Below are 24,562 nucleotides of genomic sequence, written 5' to 3'. Positions count from 1 at the left end.
TATTGGAGTGGCCATCACAAAGCCCTGACCTCAATCCTATAGAAACTTTGTGGGCAGAACTTCACCAGCTTTGTCAGGAGGAAATGGGCCAAAATTCACCCAACCTATTGTGGGAAGCTTGTGGAAGGCTACCTGAAAAGTTTGACCCAAGTGAAACAATTTAAAAGCAATGCTACCAAATACTAATTGAGGTTATGTAAACTTCTGACCCACTGGGAGTGTGATGAAAAAGATAAAAGCTGAAGTAAATCATTATCTCTACTATTATTCTGACATTTCACATTCTTAAAATAAAGTGGTGATCCTAACTGACCTAAGAGGGAATTTAATATGATTAAATGTCAAGAATTGTGAAAAACTGAGTTTAAATGTATTTGGCTAAGGTGTATGTAAACTTCCAACTTGAACTGTATATGTCAAAATAAAGATTTTTTTGCTCCAACTTGTTGTTGGGTCACAGGAGCAGTGCAATGCTCATTTTGTGTAACTTTGTGTAAAACAGGAGCAGTCGAACCAGCTGCAGGGTTGCAGTGCATCGGCCCCGACCCTCAGTGTGGCGCGTCACAGAAACCTTCAAAGCACGGCCCCCCGACCACGCTCCGACTGCTACGGTAATCCTACGCTGCACGCCTGGTTTGTGTTCATTATGTACCAAACGAAGAAAACTGGGAGGGCCTACCTGGAACTGTCCAATAAGAAACACAGATTTTTGTTTCCTTTTGCAAAACATTTAAAAGTGTTCTGTTGTGTGCCCTAATGAACACAACCTGTGGTCAGACACAAGTTCACAGCGTTAAAGGGGTCACATGGGCTGCCTGCGGTCATATTCTGTATCCCTTCCCCCTAAAGTCTACACTCGTTTTTCCCGTATTTCTTACATCTGTCTGTCCATTCCTTTTTAAATTCAGTCCATGAAGGGGACTGTATACTTTGTGGAGAAGTGTAGAGAATTGGAACGCAGCCAAGGAATGATACCTGAAGCGCTAAAGTAGCTGATTCCAATGTTTTCTGGGCAGAGTGTATCCTTGTAGTCATCTCTAGATTTGAGTAAGTCTATAAACTCCTGACTCTTCCCAAACGCTGCTCAGAGGGTCTTTCTTCCCTTTATGCGGTCTGTAACGTGTCTAGACTGTGTCATTGTGCCATTGTTGTTTTTGTATACACTAGTTGAATCATTTAGTAAATGTTATGTGGGTATATTTAATTATTATAATTGGGTATTGTAATTTGCACTAAGTGCATGCCTGTGTTTGATTGTCAGTTTGTGCACGTGTGTTTGTCAGGATTGTTACTTGGTGTGTGTGTTTTGTTTTTCACTGTTTGTGTACTGTGTTTCAGTTTGTGTGCATGCTTCAGTCTTTATTTCTCATGGTTTGGCTCTGTCTTTTGTCTCTCAGTATGTGATTCTTAAGGGTTTGTTTGTCCGTGTGTGTGCCCCTGCCACTCTGTGTGTGTATGCCTCCATCTGTGTGTGTATGCACCAGTGTTTGTGTGTGTGTGTGCAGCAGTGCGGAAGCGCTCTTCCTGTGTTTGTTCTGTCGCTAGCCCCAGTCCCAGGTTCACAGCAGAGCCTCCATTTCTACTGCTAACTCTCCCATCTCTCCGCTCTTGCTCTGTACTAGTCTCCTCCACTTCAATTCCTGCTCAGATGACCAACTTGGTTTTACTATAATATCTTCCATCATTCTCTTCCTATCCCACTCTTCTAACCTTTGTTCTCAAACTCAGTAGCCTATAGGCTATCTGCACCTCTCACTATCATAACAACTTATTCTTTGTGCTTGGCAAGTTTTTTCTTGGTAAAAGATAGCACTGCAGCCCTTGAATGAGCATCAGGTGATTGGGACATTAACCTACTTTGTGTGTTTAAAAAAATATTTTGTTTATTTATTTATTTGCCTTGTTCTAGGCATAGCTGTTATTGAGAAGTTCAGCCAGAGTCATAAGCTTTGGAGAGTGTTTAGGAAGGTGTGTTGAATGTCTTCTTATCTGTGCATTCCAGAGACTGTACCCTACCGTCAACTTGGAGGATCCACGCAGAGGTGAGTTGCCTTTCTCCCAATTTTCCCTTTTGTGCAAAGGAGGCCGCCATTTTGGATCTATTTCCTTTAGCAAACCGCCGTCTCAATTCTGAGCATGTTTTGTCTCGCGCATTGCAGTCTCCATTCTGGCTCTGTATCCTGTTCTCACGGAAGCCACAGTGCTTTTTATAGTTGTGTCCGATGTTATTAAATTACCATTTACAATCAATCCTAAAAGCAGACTGCAGTGATAATATGCAATCTGGCATTCCTCTCTCTCTCCACTTTTCTCCCTATCTCTCTTCTTTGTCATTTTATCAAATAATTTTTCTTCCTATAATCCTCTCTAAATCGTTCCCGTCTTCTGTCCCTCTCTCCTCTGCAATTCTTCCCTTTGCCAACCTCCGTCCTCTCATCCTCTCTCAAATAATAATATAATATAATATATGCCATTTAGCAGACGCTTTTATCCAAAGCGACTTACAGTCATGTGTGCATACATTCTATGTATGGGTGGTCCTGGGGATCGAACCCACTACCCTGGCGTTACAAGCGCCATGCTCTACCAACTGAGCTACAGAAGGACAAACTTTCACGGTTTCTCTCTTTTCTTTGTCAAACTTTCCTGTCCTTTCCCCTTTCCTCTCTTGTAATGTTCTCCTTCTCTCCTCCTGCAGTGTGGATAGTGACCTGGGTCTGCTGCTCTGGGGGAGAGAGGGAAGCTGGACAGAGGTAGAGAGAGACGAGGCCCGGGAGGAGAGGACAGGCAGCCCTTTAGAGCGCACCTTCAGTTTCCTACGCAAGATGGCCGGCAACCGCAAGGTAGGAGAAGCCTACTTTCTGCAGTAGAATCAATCATATTTTTATTGACATTGATGGATATCAATGAAGGAGAGACCTTTAGAGGAGAAACAGTGTAGAAGATCGGGATTCCATCCCTCGCAGACATGGGATCGCATATGTGCCATTGGTGGCGGCCTAATAGGGTAATATCATTATGACAACAACACTGTATAGTAGTGCTGATCATATTGAATTGTGTGCCCGTAGACTTGCTACCAAAGTAATGGTAGAGGAGACAGTGAGTCAGAAAAAAATTGACCTTTGAACAAGGTGTGTTGACTCATGACTTAAATGGAATGGCGACCAATAAACATACTACATGTCAATAAATATGTCTGCATATATTTGTTTGTTGTCATTAGTTGGTGATATCGGAATAATCTTGTCCCATAAGTAGCCATTAGTTGTGATAACTGCATAATTGTGTCTAGTATAGTATAGTCAACCTATGGGCTTAGAGACCAAGGAGGTTGTGTACTTAACACACACCAGAGTGCATACTTCATGATTATTGGCTTCTGTTGGTTACAGTGGACTTTGTCCATGGTCTTTAAATATGTAGTATACTGTGAAAGGGACTGGTCATTCTCTTGCAATGACTGACCACTTATATTGAGTAACAATACCAGCGAAACATTACAATGGAAACAATGTTTTTTTTATGGATTGGCACTCAAATAATTTCAATTATACTGTTTATTACATATTCAATATGTATGTTGATATTTTTTGTGTGTTTCAGATCCCTGAAATTCCCTGAGATATTAGTTGTACTTGACTATGTGCTATTAGGAGTGTGTGTACCAATTATGTCCATTAGAGGGCAGAGTAAATCACTTTGTTTTGTTTTGAGCACAGTAGAGCTTAGCAGTCAGCTTTTCTCTCCCTCCCTCACTGTCAACCCTCCTGCTACCAGTTAGAATCTGGTAGAGGACAGCTAAGTGTTGGTAGAATGGGCCAAAAACTGTTTCTGCTCTCTTGCTAACTCCTACAATTATTGTCATGGCAGCCTTAAACAAACAGATCTAGGGCTAGGGATTTTTTGTGACACTGGTGCATTAAGCAGCCCGACAATGCTGAGTCAACCATCAGAGCTTGTACAATCCATAAACTGAAGGGACAATGGCATTCAACACTAACAGTCTGACTAATTTAGTGTGACTCAAACTTGCTCTTCCCTGTATCAGACAGTTCGCTTGGACTTTATACATCATGTGTACACCCATACATAGGCACACACACTAATGATCACACACACACACGCACACGCACACGCACACACAACTCACTTACACCCACACACTCACATGGTCATGGAAGAGTGTTCCAGGAAATTTATGACAGTGTTCCAGCATATACTGACTGGAGGCCATGAGAACATACCATTGGCAACACACTGTAACACATGTCACATGGGAGTCTGGTTGAAAAATCTAACTATGCCTCAACCCCGGAGAATGTTGTATACACTATCTACTTTTTAAACAAAGTAGCCTAAGAATACTATCCACGTCAGGGGGGTCTAGATAAATAAGAGTACTATATGAAGCCTAGCCAATGGTGATCCAATGAACAGTTGTGATTTATCTTTTACAGGCTGGTTTCTGTCTGACATTCCTAGTTATCATAACAGTCTGCTTACCCAGAATGCATGGTTACAGGCTACAGCAGGTGAGCCCTGTCTTCAAGGCTGATTCTGTGTAACATTATGATTATATGTAAAAGACCTGGTCAAACCAGTCGACCAAACAGCCTGTGTATGTTTAAGACTGGTTCTTTCTTACAGATTCTGACATCTAAAATTTAGGTTAGGAATCAGGGGCCTGATCAGCTGAGTACTGAGACATGACTTCAACACAAGCTTGTGATAGAAAAGTAGAGGGACTTTTTAAATGGGGCGGGAGTTATTTGGTGTGGTGTGTGTTAGGGCTGCCCCCCGCCCCCCCCAAAAAACCTCTGTGTACTGATCTTGTCTGATGCTTAAGAACGCTGTTTGATTAAATAATTAAGACACACAAAAGACTCAAGAGTGAGCCTGAGATCTAGATGGCCTAACCAGAAGAAATAAAACTGTTCCAGACCCCCCTCCTTCCACTGCTGGCCTTTGCAGATTCTGCCCTTATGCTCCTGAAGTTGCTACTAATAGGCTACACCATGGTTCGGCAAACTTTTCCATTTGGAGTGCCAATTTTCTACTGATCTGCGTGCCAGTTATGATTTCCATGTACACATTTTCGTTGAGCAGTTTTCAGTTTCAATTTAATTTATAATATTCTTTATGTAAAAATCACTGTCGTGGTTCTAAATTCTATCTAAATAAAAATTATAATCTTACATTTTAATTGCCAACTATGTAAAAATAGCCTACATAAAGCCAACAAATAGAAACATTGCAGCCTGCAGGTAGAACATTTTCTGATTTAAAAATAAATGTCCTATAAATCATATTGGCTATGCAAGGACTGTCTGCAACGAACTTGAAACATTGTATCAACTGTGTCCAGCCTGAAGCTTGTGCTAGCAAACTTGCAACATTGTATAAAATATTCTGAGGCCTCAGTTTCCTGCCCAGTGAGCTCGGGACAGACACAGTTGTAGGCTATTTGTGCAAAGGATAAGAATTCATCAGTTATTTTATGTTTCCACAGGATCAGAGCCTAACATTTTTCTCTTTCATGCCAAGTTGTTATCGGAAGGGAGAGAGCTGGAAATATTTTTCAAATACATCAAACTTTTGTAATTCTCAATGGATTCTAAAAACAGACTTTGTTTACTTAGTTTGAGGAGAAGACAAATCTACTTTTGAGTAGCTCCACAGTTCATTGGAGGTGGTGAGTTAAGACGATCAGAAATACTATCAGATATCCCCAAATGGGCACATTTTATAGGTCTACATTTGTGTGCAGGCCAGGTAGCCTAGGCCTACTTCCTATATACGTATTCAGGTGCGCGTCCTTAACATTTGATAGAAGCGCTCCAAACAAAAGCCATTGACAACTCGTAAATTGAATGAAAGAAACCAAAACGTATTTCTCACAAGTGTAGCATAGGTTGTTAGCTCTGCAAAAAACCTGTCCACTCCGACAATGAGAACGGTAAACGACTGTAATAATATATTGAATGCATTATCAGATAATACCGTAACCAAACAAACATTATAATGTAATGGGGAATTGATAGACACTAACAATCAAAGAGCAAACAAGAAGTTATGAAACAATGAATGTGCATGAAATGGCAGGAGAGAGCGCATTCTGGAGAGGGAAGTGCCTTGTGCAGCTTCGCCACACTCCCATCCTTCTTGGACCTTGGCATCCCCGCGGCCTCCTCGATGAGTTAGTCCACTGAGACGGGTGTAAATCCGACGGTGTCTCGTGTGCCATGAACAATAAACATATTATATTTGTGACTGCTAGACTAAAAACAAATCTTGGTCGACCAAAGAATCAACCAGTCATCTAAATGGGGTCAGCCCTTGTGTTTTGACATAGTAGTATGAAGGAATGTAAATAGAAGTTCACAATGTGCAAGTGTGAATGTAAGTACATTTTATGTTGCAACGTTTTGCACAGTAATTGAATGTGTGTGTACAGTATTTTCAACTGCTTCAACTCTTTTCAGGAATTCCTGATGTCTATTGATATGGGTTTTGAAGAGAACCGTAAAGCCTTAATGTTTTACTCCGGCATCTGTCTGCTCCCTTAGTGGGGGAAAGCTACAAACCTGCCTCCCAGATTTTCATTAAATACACTGAAACAGAGGAGTGTCCTGTAAGCATGCTCCAATTAGCCGGCCTAGATCATTTCAAGTTAAAACTAAGTTGTAGGCTATAAAAAGCAGTTGAAACAAGTTGCGATGACTTCCTTATGACATTTTTTTGTGACATTCTGGCCAGGTTGTAAAGGTTATTATCAGTGAAAGTCACAATCCGTTTCAAAGGACAGCCTCTGGTCTCTGACTCAGGAAGACTTCTACACTAAACTTAGTCACCTCTGACCTCCACTTCAGTTAATCCTCCAAGTGGCAGTTGTGGCAGAAACACCTAACAGGGACCTGGAGGTTCCATGAAAGTCAACTAATAAAAGCTTTATAGAACATTCATGAAGTCTTTATAAGCACTACATATATTTTGCTTCAAAACAAATACCCATGGATCAATCAGTCAAATAAATAATAACTATTTTCTACGCTTACCCTAGTTTCCCATTCCCTCAGTTGCAGTACAGTATTTGAGTAAAAGCAATTTTTAAATCGTTTGAAAATGAACATTTGTGTTTCTTATTGGACCTGGTCCAGGTAATCCATCCTCGGTTTGGTGCCAGTCTTTCCTATAGGCCCCTAACACTTCATAATCATACCCACTTTAGTACAGCAGTAGCCATTTAATGAAAAGTATTTGAAAAGCATTGGTAGCTTTATACACAGGGTGTATAGATCTGCTTGCTTTTATAGGGTATGTGTGTGTTTTTGTTTTAAGCGCAAGCCAACATCTGGAACATGCTAATGATTACAAGCCACTGATTATGTTAATTGAGTGTCAGCTAATTTTTAAAAATTGTACCTTTATTTAACTAGGCAAGTCAGTTAAGAACAAATTCTTATTTTCAATGACGGCCTAGGAACAGTGGGTTAACTGGCTGTTCAGGGGCAGAACGACAACCTTGTCAGCTCAGGGGTTTGAACTTGCAAACTTCCGGTTACTAGTCCAACACTCTAACCACTAGGCTACCCTGCCGCCTCGTTTGAAGTCAAATTGTGATACTTGCCTGACTGGTTTGGGAGAACCGTTTTAATGTGTGTGTGCATTCATGCATGTGTGCTTTGTACAAGTATCTTGTTGTTAAGGCACAATGCAGGGGCCATTTCATGCTGGTCTAATAAGCTAAACACACGCACACAGACATTAACATACAGTATGTAATACAACTAAGGTCATTACCATCTGCTCCTGTACAACCAATAATATCATCATACTGTTCAGTAGCTGCCGATGTTTGTTTGAGTTGGACATCTGTAGTAGACGTTCCTTTGTGAAAGGTGTTCACTGTTTATTTGCTTAGTGTAGAAATGTTGAGAGGTTGACTGTAGGGAGCAGAAATCCCTTGAAGATGTAACACACATCTGTACAACATTTGGTAGGGCTTGAGTGTTTTTTAAATCTTCGCATGTGTCCATGCACAAGTGTGTGTGCGTGCTTGTGTGCGTACATAGTGCCCTCAAAGTATTCATACCCCTTGACTTATTCCCCCCCCCCCCAAATTTGTTACAGCCTGAATTCATTTTTTATTTTCCCACCCATCTACACACAGTACTGTATAATGCCAGTACAGTTATCTAATTTACATAAGTATTGACGCCCTTGAGTCAATACATGTTTGGCAGCGATTAAATCAAATTTTATTTGTCACTTGCACCGAATACAACATGTTTAGACCTTACAGTGAAATGCTTACTTACAAACCCTTAACCAACAATGCAGTTTTAAGAAAAATATCTAAAGAAAATAAATAAAGTAACAAATAATTAAAGAGGAGCAGTAAAATAACAATAGCAAGGCTATATACAGAGGGTACAGAGTCAGTGTGGGGGTTAGTCAAGGTAATTGAGGTAATATACACATGTGGGTAGAGTTATTAAAGTGACTTATGCATAGATAATAACAGAGAGTAGCAGCAGTGTAAAAGAGGGGGGTGTCTTTCTGGGTAAAGCTTTGCACACCTGGATTGTACAATATTTGTAAATTATTATTTAAACAATTCTTTAGGCTCTGTCAGGTTGGTTGTTCATTGTTATAAATCAATTTTCAACTCTTGCCATAGGTTTTCAAGCAGATTGTGTCAAAACTAGGCCACTCAGGAACATTTAATATTGTCTTGGTAAGCAACTGTTATTTTGGTGAATTTGTCTCCCAGTTGACAAAACCAGGTTTTCCTCCAAGAAGCTTGTCAAACTCGTTCCACAGAGTGCTGAGTGTCTGCAGGTTTTCGCACCTCCCTTGGACTTGATTGATGTATTAAGGCCTCTAATTGGGCGGCAGGGTAGTCTATTGGTTGGAGCGTTGGACTAGTAACTGGAAGGTTGCAAGTTCAAACCCCCGAGCTGACAAGGTACAAATCTGTCGTTCTGCCCCCGGACAGGCAGTTAGTTAACCCACTGTTCCTAGGCCGTCATTGAAAATAGGAATTTGTTCTTAACTGACTTGCCTAGTTAAATAAAGGTAAAATAAATCATTAGTGAAATACATTTTTTACAGCCTGGATTTGTCTGTAGTGATGCATCCAGCACTGAGATGCTGTGCCACTCAGGAGCCCAATTCATTGCTCGACTGAGGGACTTTACAGATAATTGTATGTGTGGGGTACAGAGATGAGGTAGACATTCAACAATCATGTTAAACGCTTATAGTCCATCCACCTGTTAAGCACATTTTTACTCCTGGACTTATTTAGGCTTGCCGTAATTGTGTGTAGGCCAGTGACACAAAAGCTCCATTTATTATATTTTAAATTCAGGCTGTAACACAACAAAATGTGGAAAAAGTCAAAGGGTGTGAATAATTTCTGAGGCAGTGTGTGTGTGTGTCCATACATCTGTGTGTTTGACAGAGGAAAAGTATTGTGTATGAATTCACTATAGGTGAGTATGCGATGTATGCGATGTGTGGGTATTTGACAATGTGTGTGTCAGTGAGTCAGTGCACCATCCACTCAAGCAGATGTTTTGTAGGTACAGTCATCCACCCCTCTGCCCCCTCCTCTCTCCTGTAGCCTCCTTCTCCTATCCTCTGTTCTGCCATATTTCTGGATTGCAACAGAGAACAAATGTAAGTATAATTCTAACAAGCTACTCAGAATAACATTGCTCTCTGCTGTTGCTACATTACCACACTATGAAACACATTCAAACAAACACACTAATGTGGTTATTTTGTCCTGGTCTCCCTGTGCTGGGCTGAATACAGGGTTTGTGGGTAAAGTCTCCCAGCACCTGGTCATTATCTCACTGGAGCAGGAGCATATCTGTCCATGGAGACGCCTACGCGCTGCTGACTCAAAATACACACACATACTTGCATTGGTTTTCACATAGTCACACCGACACGCACGCACACACAGGCACACACAGGCACACACAATTCTCCACAAAGCGGTCTGGCTCTGCAGCGGAGTGGTAACCCACAGCAACGCTTTGGTTTCATGCCGACCAAAATTCACCAGAGCTGTGGAGGGAGAGGACTAATAAAGGCAGCACAGTCAAACGTGTCACACTGTCACTCTGTCAGTGTCTGCCACCACCCATTAACATGTCCTTCAAAATCAAGAGGACCCTTTCCCTCCCACGCAGTCTCCCTAAGATGAAGCCTTTTTAAAAGACGACAGTATAGAGCCCATGGGTGAGTGGTAATGCTCCCGTCTCTTGACACGTATGTGTATAACCCCGAAGACTGGCGTTCAATCCCTACGTCCTTCAAGAGACTGACATACAACATGTTAAGAATATCTGTTCTTTCCGTAACAGACTGACCAGGTGAATCCAGGTGAAAGCTATGATCCCTTATTAATGTCAATTGTTAAATCCATTTCAATCAGTGTAGGTGAAGGGGAGGAGACAAGTTTAAGAATTTTTAAGCCTTAAGACAATTGAGACGGATTGTGTATGTCAATCAAATCAATAACATTTTTCTTATAAAGCCCTTTTTACATCAGCCGATCTCACAAAGTGCTGTACAGAAACCCAGCCTAAAACCCCAAACGGCAAGCAATGCAGATGTAGAAGCACGGTGGCTAGGAAAAACTCCCTAGAAAGGTCGGAACCTAGGATGAAATTTACAGAACCAGGCTCTGAGGGGTGGCCAGTCCTCTTCTGGCTGTGGGGGTTGGCGATTATAACAGTACATGGCCAAGATTTTCTAACGTTCATAGATGACCATCAGGGTCAGATAATAATAATCACAGTGGTTGTAGAGGTTGCAACAGATCAGCACCTCCAGGAGTAAATGTCTGTTGTCTTTTCATAGCCAACCATTCAGAGTTGGAGACAGCAGGTGTGGTAGAGAGAGCGGGTCCAAAACAGCAGGTTTGGGACAAGGTAGCACATGAACAGGTCAGGGTTCCATAGCCGCAAGCAAAACAGTTGAAACTGGAGCAGCAGCATGACCAGGTGGACTCGGGACAACAAGGAGTCATCAGGCCAGGTAGACCTCCGACGATACCCCAGGACAGGGCCAAACGGGCAGGATATAACCCCACCCACTTTGCCAAAGCACAGCCCCCACACCACGAGAGGGATATCTTCAACCACCAACCTACTACCCTGAGACAAGGCCGAGTACTGCCCATGAAGATCTCCCCCACGGCACAAACCCTCCAGTGCCTTTCCGTTCACCTTCACACCCCTGGGCCAGACTACACTCAATCATAGGACCTACTGAAGAGCTGAGTCTTCAATAAAGACTTAAAGGTCAAGGCCGTGTCTGCGTATCTCACATGGGTAGGCAGACCATTCCATAAAATGGAGCTCTATAGGAGAAAGCGCGGCCTCCAGCTGTTTGCTTAGAAATTATGGGGACAGTAAGGAGGTCTGCGTCTTGTGACAGTAGCGTACGTGTAGGTATGTACAGCAGGACCAAATTGGAAAGAAGGGTAGGAGCAAGCCCATGTAAAGCTTTGTAGGTTCGCAGTAAAACCTTAAAACCGTAGCCTAGTGGTTAGAGCGTTGGACTAGTAACCGGAAAGTTGCAAGTTCAAATCCCCGAGCTGACTAGGTACAAATCTGTCGTTCTACCCCTGAACAGGCAGTTAACCCACTGTTCCTAGGCCGTCATTGAAAATAAGAATTTGATCTTAACTGACTTGCCTAGTTAAATAAAGGTTAAAAAAAAAACACACACACAAAAAACCCAGGAAGCTAGTGTAGAGAGGTTAGCACTGGAGAAATATGATCCGTCTTTGGTTCTAGTCAAGATTCTAGTAGCCGTGTTTAGCACTAACCTGAAGTTTATTTAGTGCTTTATCCGGGTAGCCGGAAAGTAGAGCATTGCAGTAGTCTAATCTTGAAGTGACAAAAGCATGGATGAATTTTTCTGCATCATTTTTGGACAGAGATTTCCTGATTTTTTTTTTTTTGCAACATTACAAAGATGGAAAAAAGCTGTCCTGGAAATATTCTTGATATGTTCATCAAAAGAGATCAGGGTCCAGAGTGATGACGTGGTCCTTCAGTTGTATTTGAGATGACTGTACAACCATCAAGATTAATTGTCAGATCCAACAGAAGATCTCTTTGTTTCTTGGGACCTAGAACTAGCATCTCTGTTTTGTCCAAGTTTAAAAGTAAAACATTTGCCGCCATCCACTTCCTTATGTCTGAAACACATGCTTCCAGGGAGGGCAATTTTGGGGCTTCACCATGTTTCATTGAAATGTACAGCTCTGTATTGTCCGCATAGCAGTGAAAGTTAACATTATGTTTCCGAATGACATCACAAAGAGGTAAAATAAATAGTGAAAACAATAGTGGTTCTAAAATGGAACCTTGAACACCGAAATGTACAGTTGATTTGTCGGAAGACAAACCATCCACAGAGACAAACTGATATCTTTCTGACAGATAAGATCTAAACCAGGCCAGAACTTGTCCGTGTAGACCAATTTTGGTTTCCAATCTCACCAATAGAATGTGGCGATTGATGGTATCAAAAGTAGCACTAAGGTCTAGGAACACAAGGACAGATGCAGAGCCTCGGTCTGACGCCATTAAAAGGTCATTTACCACCTTCACACGTGCAGTCTCAGTGTTATGATGGGGTCTAAAACCAGACTGAAGTGGTTGGTATACATTGTTTGTCTTCAGGAAGGCAGCTTTTTAAAAATGTTTTGAGAGAATTGGTAGATTCAATATAGGCCGATTCGTTAAAAAAAATATTTTCTGGGTCAAGGTTAGGCTTTATTACTGCCACTTTTAGTGAGTTTTGTACACATCCGGTGGATAGGGGTCTGTTTATTAAACACTTGAGTGTCTCCCTTGATCCTAGGTCCTGGTAGTGTTGTGCAGACTCAGGACAACTGAGCTTTGGAGAAATACGCAGATTTAAAGATGGGAGTCCGTAATTTGCTTTCTAATGATCATGATCTTTCGTTAAAGATATTTGTGAATTTATCACTGCTGAAGTGAAAGACATCTCTCTTGGGGAATGCTGCTTTTTAGTTAGCTTTGCGACACTATCAAAAATGAATTTTGGATTGTTCTTATTCTCCTCAATTAAGTTGGGAAATAGGATGATGGAGCAGCGGCGAGGGCTCTTCGGTACTGCACGGTACTGTCTTTCCAAGCTAGTCTGAAGACTTCCAGTTTGGTGTTGCTCCAATTCCGTTCCAATTTTCTGGAAGCTTGCTTCAGTGCTCAGGTATTTTCTGTATACCAAAGAGCTAGTTTCTTATGACAAATGTTTTTTGTTTGTGTACCATTCAGAGGGTGAATGGGCAGGACAAAATATTTAAGTGACTTTGAACAGGGTATGGTACTAGGTGCCAGGCTCACCGGTTTGTGTCAAGAACTGCAACGCTGCTGGGGTTTTCACACTTAAGTTTCCCGTGTTCATCAAGAATGGTCCACTACCCATTGGACATCCAGCTAACTCCTTTTAAAAAATCCTGACCAAAGTATCATCATCTTCATCTAATCATCAAAATTTGTTACCAGATGGTCTTCTCAATCACAAAACCAGTTTCCAACCAGAAAATTGTCATTAAGATATCATGTGCCGAATTTTGCACACTGGGATGGGAATCTGATAGAGAGCGGGTAGGAGAAAGGTAGAGAGCGACTGTGTGAGGGAGTCAAATACACCTTTCAAACCAATACGTTTTTCCACCAACTATTGCCGACATTTCTTTATATCTGAAAGCTATTGTCGGCAACAAAGCCTGTACTTTTTTCCCCCCGGCAACCGACCTAGTCATGATTGTGCTAAAGTTCTGCATACGGCTTAGTATGAACATAGTCATGAATCTTATGGGAAATAAGTAAGTCAGTGCTGAAACTGCTTTGTTGTGGGCGGGCTTCCACACAATCTGTCCTCTTTAACTACCACCCTTCTAATGGGCTGATATATTGATCATTAGCCAGGAGAGTGATTGGGGGAGAGATTGACAGAGGGGTACAGTTCAATTTAAAGAGCTGAGAGAATGGAGAGATGCCATGAGATGGATACAGTTGAGGGAATGAAGAAAAGTGCTTCCTCTCCTTTTGAAAGGTACTGTATAAAAGCTATAACAACTGAAGTCCACATTCACCAATAGCCTTATTTGTCATTTTAAAAACACTTTGTGTCAAAGGACTTCATGACAAGTAGCGCTAGTCAGTCCAATACTCCCTTTGTTTGTTGGGTGTTAGCTAATAGCTACTCAAGACCAGTTTGAACTATAAACAAATTATATTTCCCCCAACCATATGAGCGCTGGGTTGTGTTCATTAGGTCATGCAACGGAAAATGTTTTCAAACCAAATGCAATATTTCTTATTGGGCAAGTCCAGGTACTCCCTCCCTGTTTCAGTCTGTTTTCTTCCATTTTAATAAACACAATTCAGGCATATAGAGTTGGCAACCAATGTTGAGGCAGCGTTGCCAGGAGACTGTAACCATTAGCCTCTCCTCAAAATGTCCCTAGATTTTGGCATCCACTCACCCCACCCACTTTACATTTCTTACAGCTTCAACGTTTATGCTGCTATTTTCTGCCCACTTTCCTCCATAGAAAATGTTTAAATGAGAAGGACATGATCAAAACATGCAATTTAATATGAGATTGTTATCAACAATGCATTTACAACTCATAACATGTCCATATGAATTGACAAGGCATTGATTATGTCATCATTGGAAGTGGTCCCCTCAGTGTAAATTGGTAATGCATTTCTCCGCTATTACATGTGAAGTTGCAGTCATCTTATTTCAACATATTTGTGAAAATTTAATTTCTGGTATTTATGGAATATTATTAGCCAGTGCTTGTCCATTTATCTAGCATGGTGTGTGTGCGTGTGTTTTTTACATTGAGTGACCTCTCCCCCAATCTTCATGGTATCAGAAAGAGCTCAAAAGTTTTCTTGATTTACTTCCTTCCATTTTTTTTCTCTGTGTTAGCATAGCGCATTGAGTGGTACAACAGAATTGAGAGAAAGAGAGGCTGGTTCTGAAACTATGAAACCTCCTCCAGTAGGCGTGATGGTGGATCATCTGAAGTGCAAAAAAACGACCGAATTTCCTGTATGAGAAAGTCTCCTCTTACGCAGCATCAGAGACCGAACCGTTGGAGAAGTTGAACGCGCTATTTTGTAAAGGCGTAATAGTTTGGTTATTACACAGTCCATTTACCCTGGTCATATAATCATATAACTACTTTAGCGTTAACCTCTCAGGGAAGAACAAAACAGGCGGATATTTGAAGTACCTGCTTGACAGCTACAAGCGTCAAGCCTTTATAAGGATTTATTATACTGGAGAGGAAGGGATCCGATTCTCACCATGTCCAGAGTCGCGGATCTGTCAAAAATTCGACAAGAGAGAATGAGAGAGATTAGTTTACGGGTGAGTAGATGAATTTGGAGGCTTACTATTACTGACAAAGTTCTGACAAGAAAAGTGAAATGCGCAACAACCACTTTGTTCGAGAGCATCTGTACTTACACCTAATACAACTTTAAAAGTATAATGTCATTTTAGAATTTGAGACATTATCTTACATGTGGTTATAATAACGTTTAGATTGCGATCATCATTGCAGAAGCACGTAGGCAATTTTTCAGGAAGTTTGCGCAATATGGAGATGCTTTATAAAAGCAAGCGACGAGCATTCCAATGATGTGCCTGTATGGTGAGAACTGGTCTGGGTATGCTGGAAACGTTGAATGTTCATCACCTTTTTCTGTTTGGTCATGATTCCCGAGGCGCCATTATTTTGCGCATCGGCACCCAGAAGTGTTACCACATACTAGAAAGCAAACATGGTCACTCGGAGTAACAGTTTACATTTGGCTGTTTTTAGGATATATTTATACAGCCTATCAGGCACGATTAAAATAACTTATGTTGGAAGTTTTGCCATTTTTGTTTCACATAATCTTTCTGATTGGAAGAAGCATCCTTCTGTACAGTGTTTGTTTGTTTGTTCAGAATTATTTATGGATGCTATACACCATACATAGCAGGTTACAACAACAGTGCATCATGCTCTTATCATGCAAGCATGCAATATTAAAATATGACATGTTGTGTGTACCATTTTGCCCTCCTATCCTATTCGACTGATACAGCAGGTACTGATTCAATGAGTAATTCTGCTCTCCTGGACAGCGCTGGTCTATGGCTGCATGTTTGATTTTATCGAGATCCTGTATGCAATATCAGTATCGAATTATGTGTGTGTGTGTGTGTGTGTGCTGGTTTCAGGGAGTGAGGACTGAATGTGCCCTTAGTTTTGTTAATGTAGTGATCTTGTGTGTAAGGGAGGACTACATGCATTTGTGCTCAGTGTGTGTTTGACTATAGCAATGGTTGCCATAGAAATGCCACTCTGTTGGTGTGATATCATCTGTTTTCTCAGGCACAGTGGATGGCAGAGAACCTTGGCTTGCCAGCGCCATATAAACATCACTTTCCTACATTGGGGTGTATGTGCGCACATGTATGCCTGTGTATTCCTTTTGCATATTTATTAAACATAGTATTGGGGTCAGTGCCACCAAATCTATTGGGCACTCATACACTACTACAACCTGGACAGTTAGAGGCTTGCATGGTCAACTCAAATTCAGGACACACCTATGCTTCCAGTAATTTTGCTGGTATCCTCAGTTCAAATTACACATAAACTCCGTTACACTAATCAGACCTGAGTTTAAATAGTATTTGTTTTCACTTAAATACTTTTGAATGTTTTACAGAGCATGCTTGGAGTGCCATATGGGTGGGGGTTTGCACTTTTGGGAGTATTCTTTTGGTTTCTTTGCACCAGGCGAGGTCAAGCAATTTATGTATTTGGGGAAAAAACAAATACCATCTGAACCCAGGTCGGTCCCTAATAAAGGTTGAGAAACACTGCTCTAGTATATCGAAGTCAATATTTTTACTGAAACACTTAATACAACCCCTGCTGTTGATGTTTTAAAGCCTTTACGGCTCTTATTTGCTTTGATAGTCCCTAGCACTCCTAACACCCTTGTAATTCGAACCCTGATAAAATAGTGACTAGAGTATAAACCACCATCGTCACTATGTGATTCCGTATTTTATTATTTTAATTGGTATTGCTACCGGTATGTATGGTCGGTGGTTGTGTTAAACTTAACCAAATGAAATAGGAATACTTCCTACAGTACAGGTGGGTGGGAGTTATTGCAATCTATAGCACACAGGGGAAACTGTAGGCGGCAATGCGTTCAAACGAGAGGGCCGAGGGCGAAGGACAATGCTCGAGAGTTAGAAATAAAGTGAGAGGGAAGGAGCGAGTGAGTGAGGAAGAGAGGGATGGATGGAGAAAGATGGTGCGTCTGTGTGAGACGGAGGGAGGGAGAGATGGAGCATATGACTTCCCATAGAGCGCAATGACCTGGTGCGTTACAGAGCTGTGTCAGGTTGAAGGTATAATGAAAATGTCACATCAGAACCTGATCCAGAGACAGCTACACTCTCACATACACTACACACTACACACCACACATATACACATATACACACACTCTGGCCAATATTAGACTGACTCCTCGTTATCTTTTTGTCGTTCAGGGAGACTAAACTTAAATCAACCTCGGGCTCTGCTTTGCTCCAGCATCCCTCCAGAGGAAAGAAACCAGGTTACAGGGCCACCTCAATCCACACAGCAATTACAGATCAGTCCCTAACCTGGAGGATAAGCACACACATACATGCACACACATATTTTATGTCACCGCACATACCAACACACAGGACACATGGATATTCTAGGAAACGCACACATAGAGGTGTGAAACATACTTTGTGTGTTTATCAGTGACTCAGTGAAGTAAGCAGGTGGAAGAGAATAAAATGAATCACCCCTATAGACTCAGTCCGTAGTCTCATGTCTTTCTCAGTCTTATGCTCCTGACACCTTTTAATGAGAGCACAAACTAACTTCGGCTAAAACAGAGTTTATAGGGAGGACAACTATAGCTGCCTGTCTCCATCACACACCATCTATTCTTTCACTCCCTGATGTATTGCTCACATAAGCACCTCAGCCAATTCTACAGCACTAGGCTGTACATTGAGAGAAGAGGAGCGTGCAAAAAGGGAGAGGGGAAGTGTGCTCTTGCCTCTGACGCATCAGAAATGACTCATTCTAAACTTCGTTGGTATAGTTCTTGTTATTTTTCCTGTAAAAATGTTAGTGCTTTGCATAGCTGCATCAAAATAACATTTGACCTTAAACAAGTGCACGAACATTGACCAGCAATTAGGGACAATGCGGATGTAGAGGTTTCGAAGACCTGTTCCAGCATATCAAAGTCTGAGGTGATGATGCTAAAATGTAAAGGTAGTATTGGGAAATGTTCACTTTTGAACATCACTATGCCGACTGCTGCTATTTTGAACGGGTCACTCTTGCAAAAGACATTTCTCTCAATGAGAGAAACCTATGTAAATAAAAAACAAAACTGTAGAAGTAGTCTCTGGATGGATTCAGAGCAGTGTTTCTCCAATCCTGCCCCTCAACTCACATTTTTGTTCTGGCCAAGCCCTAACACACAATTCAACCCGATGTGACAAATAATCTACTCATTAAGTCTCGTTTTGTCAACCAGACAATTTATCAGGTGTGTTAGTGCTGTGTGGGCTATGAGATGGTGGAAAACACCATGACGGTCATTGTCTAGACATTTACCACTTGGAAATATTATTATAATAGAAAACTACAGAGTGTTTGATTTTATAGAATGTTGTACAGTCATTCTGGCTACCGTGGGTTCCTTTTTTATTGTGACGGTCACAAGGCATCCTCCAAATTTCTTTTCAATAGCAACCTCCAAACGAGAAAAGAGACCGAAGGAAGAGTGGGAGGTAGTGAGTAAGAAGGTGGAGAAAACCGTGAAAATGAAGACCCACGTCTATTGTTTCATTATAGGCCTATGTTGTGTAACATGCTGTAGTCATCTATCTTTCTCTCTCTCATATTAACATCCTCTGCTGGTCATCGCTGTCAGAAAGTTCTGACCGGTCTTGTAAATGCTCTTACTTTTACAGTGACATTTGGCTTTGAGACATAACCATACATACTGATCTAATACACAGGGAATCAAGTCTCGTGAAGTCCCTCCATTGCAGCTGTTGACCTAGCAACAGTTCACCCTGCCCAATTTTAGCCACAAAAGAGGAAGCCTTCCCTGTCTACTTCCTTTGCTGGATGACAACAGACAAAAGGCTCTGACCTGTCCACCTCATGTCAACTGTGCCATTGTATGTAATCAGTGCATTCTGCTTCTCTCCTCTTTTGTAATTTCCTTCCAGAATAAGGAGAAAGAGCGCATGAGGGAGAGGGAGAAAGAGGCACGGGACAGGGAGGCGCGCTACAGCAATGGGCACCTCTTCACCTCCCTCACCGTGTCGGGGACCACTCTCTGTTCAGCATGCAACAAGAGCATCACTGCCAAGGAGGCCCTCAGCTGCCCCAGTGAGTACTACTAATGCTAATGCTACTACCACTACTAATTAAACTACTACCACACACACACACACACACACACACACACACACACACACACACACACACACACACACACACACACACACACACACACACACACACACACACACACACACACACACACACACACAGCACCCCTCTATAGTGTCCCTTAACTGACCAAGTAAGCCTTGCCTGCCCACCACATCCTTCAGATTCAGGCCTCAGCTACACAAAAAGAGTACCTCAGCAAACCACAAAAGCACCTCAAAAACAAACCATACCCTGTATCTCTAAAACCCTAAGATGCTTTCAAATAATGCATCATCATTTATCAGGACATACATTGTCACATCACTCTATAGTGGCAGAATATCGGGGCACTACCAAAGGGAACAATCTATACCATTCCTTTCCATTCAAATCGACCTGTTAACACTCTGTTAAACCGGTTAACACTCACAACAAGCTACAACACAGTAATAAACTACAATGTGACGATCAATTCCGTTAAAATTGTTTGATTATGGACATTGATCTACATGCAGTCAGATAATGGGTGAGAGTTGGAGATGGGGAGCTTCACACCCACTCAAAAACACCTCTCCACTGTCATCACAACCAAATTGGCCTAGAAGAGCTTCAGCCCAATGTGTTTTCATTACATTTGATTTAACTTACAATAGATTGTGCTGGGATACGTTTGGGTCTTATGCTTAGTATTTATTTTTGAAATATGTAAATTCCAGGAATATATTTTGCCACACAGTTCACACACAAATATACATTAATTTACGCAAAACCTGCCAAGGTGTGTCAGGCATGCGCACAGGCAAAACATTTCACGCACAAATATAGACAGTCATGCTCATGTCACACACACACACACTCCCTTTCCTGTTATGCTGTCAGCCGGTGCACCTCCCCTACTTCACTTTTTCTGCTGGCTAGCATTTCTTCATTGTCTTTCTCAACCAAACCTGATGCAGTTTTCCAGACAGAGGGTTGGTCACAGATAACAAACATACCCTGTGTAGTATCAGGACTGCATTCCCCTGTTCAGATAATAGTCCCGGTGTTGTGTCAGAACTGTGCAACCTGTGCTGGCCCTGCACCAAGCTCTTTTCTGATATCCCTTATTAACATAGCCAGGCGCTAACTCAGTTCCTTGCAGGTTCTTCCTATTTTTCGGGGGAGTTAGAGATCAAAGGTCACTATTTTTGTTTTAGTCTTACAGCGTTGTTCTAATTCCTATTACTCAATTATGAAATATGGAAATGAGTTTCCGGTAACATTTAGGAGTTGGGAAAAATGTTCTGAATACCATGGATGCTAGAACACTGAACTTTGTTTGGCTTGATTTCACAGCACCAAATCAAACAGGTGAATATACAGTGCCTTGCGAAAGTATTCGGCCCCCTTGAACTTTGCGACCTTTTGCCACATTTCAGGCTTCAAACCTAAAGATAGAAAACTGTATTTTTTTGTGAAGAATCAACAACAAGTGGGACACAATCATGAAGTGGAACGACATTTATTGGATATTTCAAACTTTTTAAACAAATCAATAACTGAAAAATTGAGCGTGCAAAATTATTCAGCCCCCTTAAGTTAATACTTTGTAGCGCCACCTTTTCCGGCGATTACAGTCGCTTGGGGTATATCTCTATCAGTTTTGCACATCGAGAGACTGAAATTTTTTCCCATTCCTCCTTGCAAAACAGCTCAAGCTCAGTGAGGTTGGACGGAGAGCATTTGTGAACAGCAGTTTTCAGTTCTTTCCACAGATTCTCGATTGGATTCAGGTCTGGACTTTGACTTGGCCATTCTAACACCTGGATATGTTTATTTTTGAAACATTCCATTGTAGATTTTGCTTTATGTTTTGGATCATTGTCTCCATCCCAGTCTCAGGTCTTTTGCAGACTCCCAGGTTTTCTGCCAGAATGGTCCTGTATTTGGCTCCATCCATCTTCCCATCAATTTTAACCATCTTCCCTGTCCCTGCTGAAGAAAAGCAGGCCCAAACCATGATGCTGCCACCACCAGGTTTGACAGTGGGGATGGTGTGTTCAGGGTGATGGGCTGTGTTGCTTTTATGCCAAACATAACGTTTTGCATTGTTGCCAAAAAGTTCAATTTTGGTTTCATCTGACCAGAGCACCTTCTTCCACATGTTTGGTGTGTCTCCCAGGTGGCTTGTGGCAAACTTTAAACGACACTATTTATGGATATCTTTAAGAAATGGCTTTCTTCTTGCCACTCTTCCATGAAGGCCAGATTTGTGCAATATACGACTGATTGTTGTCCTATGGACAGAGTCTCCCACCTCAGCTGTAGATCTCTGCAGTTCATCCAGAGTGATCATGGGCCTCTTGGCTGCATCTCTGATCAGTCTTCTCCTTGTATGAGCTGAAAGTTTAGAGGGAAGGCCAGGTCTTGGTAGATTTGCAGTGGTCTGATACTCCTTCCATTTCAATATTATCGCTTGCACAGTGCTCCTTGGGATGTTTAAAGCTTGGGAAATCTTTTTGTATCCAAATCCGGCTTTAAACTTCTTCACAACAGTATCTCGGACCTGCCTGGTGTGTTCCTTGTTCTTCATGATGCTCTCTGCGCTTTTAACGTACCTCTGAGACTATCACAGTGCAGGTGCATTTATACGGAGACTTGATTACACACAGGTGGATTGTATTTATCATCATTAGTCATTTAGGTCAACATTGGATCATTCAGAGATCCTCACTGAACTTCTGGAGAGAGTTTGCTGCACTGAAAGTAAAGGGGCTGAATAATTTTGCACACCCAATTTTTCAGTTTTTGATTTGTTAAAAAAGTTTGAAATATCCAATAAATGCTGTTCCACTTCATGATTGTGTCCCACTTGTTGTTGATTCTTCACAAAAAAATACAGTTTTATATCTTTGTTTGAAGCCTGAAATGTGGCAAAAGGTCGCAAAGTTCAAGGGGGCCGAATACTTTCGCAAGGCACTGTAAGTAATAGCAAAAGCAGTCTTCACTCAAAATATTGTTTTAAAAGATCTCACAGGGAGTTATGATTGCCTTTTTCAGTGTGTAAGTCCAGATTTAGGTCAGTTAAGGGTGGGCGGTGGAGGGGCAGTGGAACTGGGTTAGAGGGTTCCAAAACACCCCTGGGTCTCCTCCCCTCCAGCAGTTACCTAAACCGTTACTTTCGGTTCACAAACCCTGTACAGGAAGTCAAAGATATTTGAAACAATGGCCACAACCAAGGCAGGGGGGAGAAAGATCGGGAGATGCTCACCATATATTCAGTGTCTCCATATTCGATATGACATAAAACAGAGGAACAGGATGAGGGACAAATATCTATATAGGGGGACATTGAGAGTGAGAGGAGAGAGAGAAAATAGTTGAGTGAGTCTTGTGTGTTTCTTTTTCTCACAGCTTGTAGTGTCACCATACACAACCGCTGTCGAGACACGTTGCCCAACTGTGCCAAAATGAAACAGAGGGTAAGAGATGATAAATACTGCGTAAATATATAATGTATATAATTTAAACATTAGACTGGTGCCTTTCCATGACACACAAAATTATGGGAATTGCACAAGAAATACACATTAATGAATTCATATGGATATATGCCTTTTGATATGCTATCTGTATATTGCAACCTTTTTCTACTACATATACAAGTATGTAATGATAAGTGCCGTGGCATATGATATTGAACTGTATTCTGTAACCACAGCAACAAAAGATGGCTCTCATGAGGAATAACTCAGCTTTGCAGAACGTGACCCTTCGTACCAAAAGTGAGTACATGCAAACACACAAACGTGCGTACATAGGCACACACGCTACACATTTAGATTTCTTTATTACATACGAGAAGTGAAAATTATTTTTCACTATTGGACTAGAATGTAATAACAATGTCAGTTTTGCAATTGAGCATGAGTTGCTATGGTTTCACTTTTAAACCCCTTAATTGCATCTGTGGAGACTCCCTTTCCACTTAGTTTTCCTTTTCCATTATTCCACTATATTTCTCTTCCCTCTTCTTCCTTCCCATCTTCCTCCTACTCCTCTTCCCCCACTCCTCCTATATCTACTCCTTGTTAGCCCCCATGATGAGGGAACGCCCCAGCTCAGCCATCTACCACTCTGACAACCTCCGCCAATCCCTGCTGGGCTCGCGCCGTGGACGCTCCGGTCTTTCCCTCTCCAAGAGCGTCTCCACCAATAACATTACAGGGTGAGCCCCGCCGCCACCTGCTCATTGGCCAAAACAGAAAAAGAAGGGCGAGGGTACGAGAGAAACCTCAAGCAATCTTGTCATTGACATTAATAGTGACATCATGCCTATATGTCTGCCACATATACACTTTTCATAGTGGAAATGAAAGTCCCACACACTCTGTGTGTGTTACAGTGCATTCGGAAAGTATTCAGACGCCTTCCTTTTTCCACATTTTGTTGCCTTACAGCCTTATTCTAAAATGGATTCTTTTTTTCTCATTCATCTATACACAATACTCCATAATGACAAAGCAAAAAGAGGTTTTTAGAAATGTTTGCAAAAAGTATTCAGACCCTTTGCTATGAGACAAGAAATTGAGCTCTGGTGCATCTTATTTCCTTTGATCATCCTTGAGATGTTTCTACAACTTGATGGGAGCCCACCTGTGGTATATTCAATTGATTGGACATGATTTGGAAAGGTACACACCTGTCTATGTCAGAGCAAAAACCAAGCAATGAGGTCGAAGGAATTGTCCGTAGAGCTCCGAGAAAGGATAGTGTCTAGGCACAGATCTGGGGAAGAGTACCAAAGAACACAGTGGCCTCCATCATTCTTAAATGGAAAAAGTTTGGAACCATCAAGACTCTTCTTAGAGCTGGCCACCTGGCCAAACTGAGCAAACGGGGGAGAAGGGCCTGGGCCAGGGAAGTGACCAAGAACCCCATGGTCACTCTGCCAGAGATCCAGAGTTCCTCAGTGCAGATGGG

The 24,562-nt window shown here is 41.7% G+C and overlaps 1 protein-coding gene across 5 annotated transcripts in view; it reads left to right on the top strand.

Moving 5' to 3' along the window:
* Positions 1–24,562, top strand: part of LOC124043418 (rho guanine nucleotide exchange factor 2-like) — a 63,894-nt gene that overhangs the window by 16,246 nt on the left and 23,086 nt on the right. For 3 of the 5 annotated variants that reach the window (XM_046362011.1, XM_046362010.1, XM_046362012.1), the window contains 7 exons: positions 503–611; positions 2,003–2,042; positions 2,699–2,843; positions 19,393–19,555; positions 22,994–23,061; positions 23,301–23,364; positions 23,675–23,807. In XM_046362011.1, the coding sequence (XP_046217967.1) occupies positions 503–611; positions 2,003–2,042; positions 2,699–2,843; positions 19,393–19,555; positions 22,994–23,061; positions 23,301–23,364; positions 23,675–23,807 (722 nt within the window). Of the gene's footprint in view, positions 1–502; positions 612–1,553; positions 1,837–2,002; positions 2,043–2,698; positions 2,844–15,137; positions 15,454–19,392; positions 19,556–22,993; positions 23,062–23,300; positions 23,365–23,674; positions 23,808–24,562 lie in introns of those variants that run through there. The other 2 variants (XM_046362014.1, XM_046362013.1) reach the window with 2 other exon arrangements.

This window comes from Oncorhynchus gorbuscha, linkage group LG09 (assembly GCF_021184085.1).
Source record: "Oncorhynchus gorbuscha isolate QuinsamMale2020 ecotype Even-year linkage group LG09, OgorEven_v1.0, whole genome shotgun sequence".
NCBI classification, from domain to species: Eukaryota; Metazoa; Chordata; class Actinopteri; order Salmoniformes; family Salmonidae; genus Oncorhynchus; species Oncorhynchus gorbuscha.
This window is presented reverse-complemented; position numbering and strand designations above follow the sequence as displayed.